General features: G+C 41.8%; 1 protein-coding gene across 4 annotated transcripts; it reads right to left on the reverse strand.

Moving 5' to 3' along the window:
• Nucleotides 1-85: 85 nt before the first annotated feature.
• On the reverse strand, nucleotides 86-8,206 carry LOC124039360 (palmitoyltransferase ZDHHC7-like). Of its 4 annotated transcripts, none has more exons than XM_046355333.1 (8): nucleotides 8,171-8,206; nucleotides 6,927-7,036; nucleotides 6,487-6,792; nucleotides 6,036-6,160; nucleotides 5,667-5,763; nucleotides 5,236-5,317; nucleotides 2,804-2,934; nucleotides 86-2,116 (listed from the first exon to the last, which is right to left on the reverse strand). In XM_046355333.1, exons 3-8 carry the CDS (start codon nucleotides 6,784-6,786, stop codon nucleotides 1,937-1,939), a joined length of 915 nt encoding a protein of 304 aa, XP_046211289.1. In that variant the 5' UTR covers nucleotides 6,787-6,792; nucleotides 6,927-7,036; nucleotides 8,171-8,206; the 3' UTR covers nucleotides 86-1,936. The 4 variants fall into 4 exon arrangements, with proteins under 4 accessions (XP_046211289.1, XP_046211295.1, XP_046211281.1 ...); XM_046355339.1 differs by lacking the exon at nucleotides 8,171-8,206 and adding an exon at nucleotides 7,906-8,161 and having other exon boundaries at nucleotides 6,927-7,032; XM_046355325.1 differs by lacking the exon at nucleotides 8,171-8,206 and adding an exon at nucleotides 7,906-8,160.
• Between the last annotated feature and the right edge of the window lie 976 nt (nucleotides 8,207-9,182).

The raw sequence follows: 9,182 nt of genomic DNA on the forward strand, positions 1-9,182 counted from the left end.
TTCACCAGTTCCAAGTGGGCTTTTTGAAGTGCTGCTATCTTCTATACAGTCAGTAATATTGACAAAGAAATCAGGATTTGAGAGGTAGAAATGAAGTTCATTTAAACGGGAGCCCGGGAAAAAGTTAAAATGAAAGGGTTCAAAACAGAAGTACATAACATACTGTATAATCTCATAACAAGAGCATTTTAAAAAACAGCCGAGTCCTCCTACATGACTTTATCCAGTCCATCAAATGTCAAACGAAAAAAATCAGAACGGTTAATCAGAATTATTTTAAGATCAGTATGATAGGAACTTCCCCTGTATACATAGGAGAGTATAACATAGGAGTGTATAGCATGGAGTACTTGAGGGAAGCACATGCACATACTTTTGTGTGAAAGCTCATAAGGTTGTGTACAGTACCGTATTTCGACTTGATAAAGTAAATACCATACAGTGCCATGTAAGCATTTGACTGTTTGAGATAATCATCGTCTCTGCTGGAGTCATATAGTCCATTACACACAAATTACCATTTAAAAAAAAAAAGGTAGACTCAGCGTTATGACGTTGCCACGACCAGCACCGAAGACACTGAGATGAAAGACTTGGCTCTCAGAGACACACAGAGTATATGCCAATAGGCACGGGTGTGCGTCACGCTGCTAAAGTGGTAGCTACGACGGCACCACAACAGCACAAAAGTTTAGCCCCGCGCGTCAACGCTCTTAGTTGTTGCGGAAATTGGCCCAATATTGCTGTTAACGTCGTGCAACACTGAGTTTACCTTTAAATTAGAGTACAGTTAAATGATCATAGCATTCTTACTACCTATTAAAAAGAACCATGATGCTAACTTTTGGCTAATGAATCCAGTTCCTATGCCTTTAAAAATGGTCAACTTCACAGCAAATTTGTCAGACTCATTAGTAAAAGTTGACGTGATTGCCTCATGCAGAATCCAAACTGCCGATTATAGTAGTTCTCTACCATCTTGCTGGCATTAATTATTCATATTTCATATGCCTCATTCCCCACCAACTCATCGAAATCCTACAAGTGGTAAACACACTTTTTTTTGGTATGCAAAAACAACAGGATTCGCCAGCAATATATCCAGCAATATACTGTTTTCATTAAAATAAAGTATGATATGGTTATAGTAGTGGTTAACACCAATTCCAGCGCATTGTTTTTCCAGGGGTGCAGCTATCTATGGCCACAGAAGGACACTTAAACCTAATTTATACCATACATACAGGATGCAAGATCTCCAATTAGCTACGTAAAACGACCCTACATAGTTCCGTAGCCAAAATACGCAGACGTGTGCAGTCCAGCAATTTGTAACTCGATACAAGTACAAGATTGTCATTTTGAGTAGCTAATTGAGTTGCGTTGCCGTGAGGTATAAATTAGGCTTTACTCACCCCCCCAGAGTGAGGAAGAGCAGAAAACAACTAGTGTCTTTAAAAGGAAGTCAATAACTAAACAACAGAACAGTCTTCTGAGATACAGTGGATCCTCCCTTTAGGCGGCAATTTAGGAAACGTTTACTGTGTAGTATGTTGTGTTTCAGTCCGTTTTAGGACGACAGCGCACTTTCATTTGATCTTTCAACAGTTTGATGGGTCTCTTGATCTTTTGATTCCTGCTCCATGTCAGCTACGGGGAGACGTGATGTTCAGAAGCACCATTGTCCATGCGGTTGTATAGAACTTGAGTCTTCCTGGTAGCCGGGCTCGTGTTCATTAGGGCACGCAATGAAAAATATTTAGAAAAAATAAAACAAGAATGTACGTTTCTTATTGGACAAGTCCGCATAGTCCCTTTCCTGTTTCAATCCGTTTTCTTCTGTTTGATGCCTAAATGAACAGGACCCTGGTGTCAAAGACCGGTTCCAAAGATGTTCCAGACAGTTCCTGTACGAAGCTGCTCATAATGTGAGAGGTCAGACTGAGAACTCGGCGCCGGCTTTCCGGGAGCTAGTGGTGAGTAGCCGGCGCAGTCGGAGACCGGCAAACGGGTTGATCCACAGCAGTGACGGCTGGCCACCAAACACGCTCCTCATGCCCTCCCAGCGAACTTGCCTCTCCCACGTGGGCTTCTCATTCTTCAGACGCTCAATCTCCTAGTAACACACACACACACACACACACGCACACACACAGAGGGGTAAACGGCAACGCAAGGTGAGAATTCAATAAAAGTTGAGCTGATGGCCAAATAAACACAATGGTAAAAAAGCCTGCCATAGGTCACGAGTCTCATCAACACCACTAAGTTTCTACTTTCTTACATTACTAACAGTTTCCTGAAGGAGACTGATGTCTCATTTGTAAATAGGCCCCATTTCCCTCCTGATTCTATTGACAAATGGGACTTCACTACCATGACCATGTGCTTGTTCAGAGGGGCAGGACACTTGGAAACAAATCCCAATCATGCAGAATAGAGAATCTTTATGTTGATAGAAATGGTCAATGTAGAATGGCGTTCTGTAATGCCTTTGCCCTACTGAATAAGCCCTGCATGTCTATCTATGGTTTGTCTATGTGGTTTGGCTCCTCACCGTCTTGTTGCAGATGGAGTGGACCTGAGAATGTAATGTATAACATGGAAACAATTCTTAATCATGCACAAGACTCCATCTAATCTACATTGTATATCTGAAGTCGTGTGTTCAATTCCCACAAGAATCACATAACACAAATTGAAAATGTAGGCAATCACCGTGCAGAAACTTACTTAGGATTTAAAAAAAAAAAAGATTTAAAAAAAATGTCTGCTAAGTGGCATATACTGTTAATCTCCTCACTGTCTCATCATTGCAGATGGAGTGGACCTGAGTGCCAAACATGATAGCTGTGAAGCTGAGGAAGAGGAGGCCCTCAAGGCAGAGGAAGATCATCAGCATCACCGTCACCGGAGGGGAAAAGTCACTGCACTCTGGAGGGGCAGAAACATCATCCAGCATAATGACATCATCACTGACCTCCACATTTGAAGCTGCAATCCTGAATTTGAAAACCAAAAAACAGCTGCCCCGCCACTTGGTTTGCTATAAAGCTGAGGGATGGGGCAAAATAAAAATAACCCCCATCAAATTCATAGATGGAGCTATGGATGCAAAGAATGATTGTCCACTAAATTAAAATGGTCATTTTGAAGCATATTTTGAAGCTGTAACATTTTCTGAACAAAGACTTTGTTTACAAGCAATCTGACAATGCTTATCATAAATAGTCACCCCCTTGGATTTATTCACATTTTATTCTGTTAAAGTGGGATTAAAATGGCTGTAATTGCAATTTTTTGTCAACGATCTACACAAAATACTATGTAATGTATATATATTATACGTACAGTTGAGGTCGGAAGTTTACATACACCGTAGCCAAATACATTTAAACAAAGTTTTTCACAATTCTTGACATTTAATCCTAGTAAATACTTCCTGTTTTAGGTCAGTTAGGATCACCACTTTATTTTAATCATGTGAAATGTCAGAATAATAGTTTCTCATCTCATTCCCAGTGGGTCAGAAGTTTACATACACTCAATTAGTATTTGGTAGCATTGCCTTTAAATTGTTTAACTTGAGTCAAATAATAATTTAATAATTTTGTTTAAGTCATGTGTGCAGTCAAATGTGGTCCCGGGAATCGAACCCACTACCCTGGCGTACAAGCGCCATGCTCTACCAACTGAGCTACAGAACCACAAGCTTCCAACAACAAAAAAAAATTGTGAATTGTGGCCCATTCCTCCTGACAGAGCTAATGTAACCGAGTCAGGTTTGTAAGCATCCTTGCTCGCACACACTTTTTCAGTTCTGCCCACAAATGTTCTATAGGATTGAGGTCAGGGCTTTATGATGGCCACTCCAATACCTTGACTTGGTTGTCCTTAAGCCATTTTGCCACAACTTTGGAAGTATGCTTGGGGTCATTGTCCATTTGAAGACCCATTTGCGACCAAGCGTTAACTTCCTGACTGATGTCTTGAGATGTTGCTTTAATATATCCACATTATTTTCAATTCCTCATGATGCTATCCATTTTGTGAAGTGCACCAGTCCCTCCTGCAGCAAAGCACCCCCACACATGATGCTGCCACCCCCGTGCTTCATGTTTGGGATGGTGTTCTTCTGCTTGCAAGTCACCCGCCTTTTCTTCCAAACATAACGATGGTCATTATGGCCAAACGGTTCTATTTTTGTTTCATCAGACCAGAGGACATTTCTCCAAAAACAGTACGATCTTTGCACCCATGTGGTTTTGGAACAGTGGCTTCTTCCTTGCTGAGCGGCCATTCAGGGTATATCGATATAGGTCTCGTTTTACTGTGGATATAGATACTTTTGTACCGTTTCCTCCAGCATCTTCACAAGGTCCTTTGCTGTTGTTTTGGGATTGATTTGCACTTTTCGCACCAAAGTACTTTCTTCTCTAGGAGACAGAACGTGTCTCCTTCCTAAGCGGTATAACGACTGCGTGGTCCCATGGTGTATATACTGGTGGTTGAGCCAATGTCAGTTTTCTCCTATCACAGCCATTAAACGCTAAAGGTTTTAAAATCCCCTTAGGTGACGGTGAAATTTCCATCTTCTCCGACAACTCAGTTAGGAAGGACGCCTGTATCTTTGTAGTGACTCAGTGTGTTGATACAACATCCAAAGCCTAATGAGTATCTTCATGTTCAAAGGGATATTCAGTGTGTGCTTTTTATTTTGCCCTTCTTTGCGAAGCATTGGAAAGGCTCCCTGTTCTTTGTGGTTGAATCTGTGCTTGAAATTCACTACTCGACTGAGGGACCTTACATATAATTGTGTGTGTGGTATACAGAGATGAAGTAGTCATTCAAAAATCACGTTAAACCCTATTATTGCACACAGAGTGAGTCAATGCAACGTATTGTTTGATCATTATTTTAAATGTTTTAATTATGAACTTCTCTTATCGCTGCAACTCCCCAACGGGCTCGGGAGAGGTGAAGGTCGAGTCATGCGACGCTTCTTAACACCCGCCCGGTTAACGCGGAAGCCAGCTGCACCAATGTCCCCACCACAAGGAGTCGCTAGAGCACGATGAGCCAAGTAAAGCCCCCCCCACTGGCCAAACCGTCCCCTAACCCAGACGACGCTGGGCCAATTTTGCACCACCCTATGGGCGGGGCACATTGAAGTCAATGTAGCTGTATTTAAAAAAGGAACAGTATATTTAGACAACGACTCATAATGACACTCACCACTCCACTGGACTTTGACACAGGTTACGAACTGGTACCCACTCAGAGTGAGAGCGTGGGTGGAGATCATCGCTATATACATCTGGGGGAAAAAAAGAGAGAATTATGACTTAACTCTAGTATTGATGGTAAAACATTAATTTCAAGTCATTGTGCATTGACAATACCCATAGGCATAAAGATACCCATAGGCATAAAGATACAACAAAATGATGCCACATAAAGATGAGAGTTAGCCTAATTGTTTTATCAAACCCATTGTTTCCATGCAAAACTACACAATAGCATAAAATAGGGATGTCAGTCGCAAAAAAAAAGATTCATAATTTTGCCCTATTCGTTGATTAATTGGACTGATGTACTAGAAATGCATTTCGCAATTTCCACTGTGCACCTGGACTTAAACAATGTGGATCTGAGATGGAACTCACAGTGAAGAGGACAAAGAAGCGCTGGTTGTTCTCTCCGACACAGTTGTTTACCCATGGACAGTGGTGATCCATCTTACGGATGCAGCGCTTGCAAATACTACAGGAGAAGAAAACAAAAACCATGGTCATTAGGCACCAAACGGAAGAAAATAGACTGAAACTGACAGGGACTACTTGGACTGCTCCAATATGAAATGTTCCTTTTTGTTTTCCATTGCAAAAGTTTTACTACGGTGTGGACTAATGAACAGGACCCAGCATATTGGCCTAAATAGGGCATTTTGCCTAGTTACTCGACCAGGAAAAAAAACCTGGCCCTAGATACCATAAAGCATAATACACAAAGCACACAACACATTTCTTTCTCACCTGCAGTGGTGGGCTCTCTCAGGTTTGATGCTGCAGCATTTGGGACACTTATAGATGACTTCTCCTGGTTTCAGCTTCAGGCTCTCCATGTATTTCTTGGTGGCGTTGCCTTTGGGCACAGCTCCCTAAAAACAGACAAGGATGGACAGAATGGACACAGGCAGACTGACATGTTTGGACAGACTCATTCAAAACCTCAAGGAAACTCCTCGTAAGTCAGTTCTCTCATTGCTAATAGGACAACACGCATGGTTCCTATAATGTGCCCATGGGCATCAGTGCTCTCATATGACATTCTTTCTGACTGCTTATTTTACTGCTCGCATGGTCCGTCTTGCCCTCCATTCAAAGTCACTCCCTCTTTCAAGTCACCCAACATTACAACGCATCCTCGCTTCTTTGTTACGGTGGGCCCTAATGAGCACGGCCCTGCACTGGTCAGTTCACTCACCGGGTCGGTGAGCATAGTGCGCAGGTGCGAGCTGAGTGCCAGCACGGCCAGGCAGTTAAAGACCACGCCGTTGACCACAGCGTACCAGAAGCTCTTGGAGGGCAGCAGCATGACAAAGGTGACCACAAAGTCGGCGTAGAGCACCAGGAACCAGGTGATGAAGGCACAGACCATGCCACAGCCGTCCTGGATGAACCACACCCGTTCCGCCTCCCCTACTGCGGAACCCGCTGCAGCCTCCTCCCTGTCCAGCAGGGGGTGCTGTTGCTCTACATCTCGCAGCCGATGACCTGAAGACATGCTGCCCTGCAGGGAGAGACAGAAAATGGGAATATGAAAGCACAACGTTTTTTTTGTATTTGTTCAAATAAAACGCTTTGGTCTAATTGTGGACATAGGATATTAAGCTCTACTTCGTGCCCATTGACTAATGTACTCACTTTATGTTAGTGTCCTTTAGAGTGCCATTGTGTCCAATCTTCAGCACTACTAATGAGAGCATCCAGGGCCTGACTTCTCAGGCCACATAGTTGAAAGTGAAACAGCCTTGCTGTAACATGGGTGTATTCATTACAGAAACCATTTACAGTTTAAGAATCAAAAGGTAGCAAACAGAGAAAATGGATCAAAAGGACGAGTGCCCTACCTGGGGTGTATTTATTACAGAAACTGTTGACCGTTTAAGAACCATACTGAAACAAATAGCAAAAATATAGTTTCTATTGGACACATTCAGGTAGGTCCCGCCCAGTTTCGGTTGCTTCTGTTTAAGCGGAATGAATACACCCCTGAATTTGTCCAATATAAACTATCGATTGCGTTTCCATTTGTAATCCTTTCTCCAAACAATTGCAAAACCAGCGTTTCTATTAGACAGATTCGGGTAGGTACCAGCCTGTTTGCGGAACCTGTCCAATAGAAACTGACATTTTGGTTCGATTGGCAACTGTTTTGTGTAATGATTACGGTGACAGTTCAACAATCCATATCTATAAATCTGAGGTCAACATCTGATCCAGTAACAATGTTGTGTGCACAGCAGATGGAATACCATTTGCACATCCCTTTTAAACAAAGACCTTTGAGAATATGGCATTGTGCAGCTTGCTAGCTAACGACGTCCTAAACACATAAAGACAGCTAGCTATTAGCATGTCTAGCCCTCCGTGGTGGTTGACGTTAATAGGTTGTGCAGTAGCAAAGTTCATTCAACTACTTACTAAACAAACGACTGACATCCGACAGTAGTAAGCTAGTGGTGTCGTCAAACTTATCTTTGACTGATAAACGTTAGCTAGATAACGTTAGCCGACAGCTGGCTAGAAGTGCTAACATTTACACCTGTCTAACATTAGTGAGCAGCTGTAGGTATTTCCGCTAGCATTATTAACGTTAAATATTAAGTGACTAAATTCTTACCCTCAGACAGTTTACAAGTTTCCTTCTGATGGAATAAGGCTTCGACTTCATTCATGACAGAGCCCCACTCAAGGAAAGTAGCTAGGCTAACGCTAGCTACACAACAATGTTTGGAAGGTGCATTTCCGGTATGGTAGAATATTTTGAGAACTGTCCAATTTTGTTATGATCAGATTTGTATACGTTTTAAATGTTTTAATCATTTAGCTACTTATTTACTTTATTAAATCAGAAGTTTTTGTGCAACAGGCAAACATAAACCTACCTGTGTACTGTAGGGTTTAGCCACTGGGCCCCTCCCATATTTATGTTACCTATGTTACTGCAGGCAGTACTAAATAAGGTGCCATACAATCTTGAATAAAGAACATTTCCTGTAAGAATGTGAGATATGCATAAAGCAATAACACGTTTTGAAACAGGCCCTGAAAAAGTTGGAACATATATTCGCATAATTGAATTACAACATGTGGTACTTTAATTCAATCATTCCTTGGTTATGGAAACCTAGTTCTAAAAACATGAAGTGATGATATTGTGTGGAAACTTCAGTTTTAGGCCAATACCTTGACTCTGTGTATGTATTTTTCTAGTCAGTAGATCCGTTATCACTGAATCTGATTGTGTGTCGAAACCTGCTTGGGATCTGCTTTTGTTCGGTCAGGGGCATTGGTATAGCATACCTTTTTCACTGCCTGTAATTATTATCTTACATGATGTGTGCTCTGGCAGTGAGCTAGCTCGAAGGACAAGATTAATGTCCTAACGACAAGGCCTATGTACTGCATGTATCGTAGCCTAATTTTCTTATAAATTGTTAAACAAATATGTAGCATTTCCTGTCTGAAATGTGCTAATTATTGTTTTCCCAAATGAGTGTAATCCCAAACTAATGCAATATGGTGTAATTATAGACCGCAATTCAGGGCATTTCTTGATGTGGTCGTTCCTTGGTATTAGGAAACACCCATTGGTGCTTGCCATTGGTCAGTTCCAGTGTTTTGAGGGTGATGGTTTCTCAACACTGATGATTTTTGTATATCGCAGGTTAGGATAATTAATGTGGCAGGTTAGGTGAATTAGGATGGCGGGTTAGGAGAATGAGGTTAAGGCTAGGAAAAGGGTTAGGCTTAGCTACAACGATACAGTTGTCCCTGATGCGAAAGCAATGACCACAGAACAATGGCCAGCATCAATGGGTGTAACTTTATATTAAGAAATGCCGATATCAGAAAATGCCCTAATTGCAGTCTGTAATTACATCCTTCTCAACTAAT

Source organism: Oncorhynchus gorbuscha, linkage group LG01 (assembly GCF_021184085.1).
Source record: "Oncorhynchus gorbuscha isolate QuinsamMale2020 ecotype Even-year linkage group LG01, OgorEven_v1.0, whole genome shotgun sequence".
NCBI classification, from domain to species: Eukaryota; Metazoa; Chordata; class Actinopteri; order Salmoniformes; family Salmonidae; genus Oncorhynchus; species Oncorhynchus gorbuscha.

What these genes read in the sequence shown, in the direction of transcription:
- LOC124039360 (XM_046355333.1), bottom strand. Translation starts at nt 6,786, where the DNA reads ATGTCTTCAGGTCATCGGCTGCGAGATGTAGAGCAACAGCACCCCCTG. An exon ending in GCACTATGCTCACCGACCCG is followed by an intron (nt 6,161 to 6,486) that starts GTGAGTGAACTG and finishes GTCTGTTTTTAG; the next exon opens with GGAGCTGTGCCCAAAGGCAA. An exon ending in TGTCAAAGTCCAGTGGAGTG is followed by an intron (nt 2,935 to 5,235) that starts GTGAGTGTCATT and finishes CTGCCCCTCCAG; the next exon opens with AGTGCAGTGACTTTTCCCCT.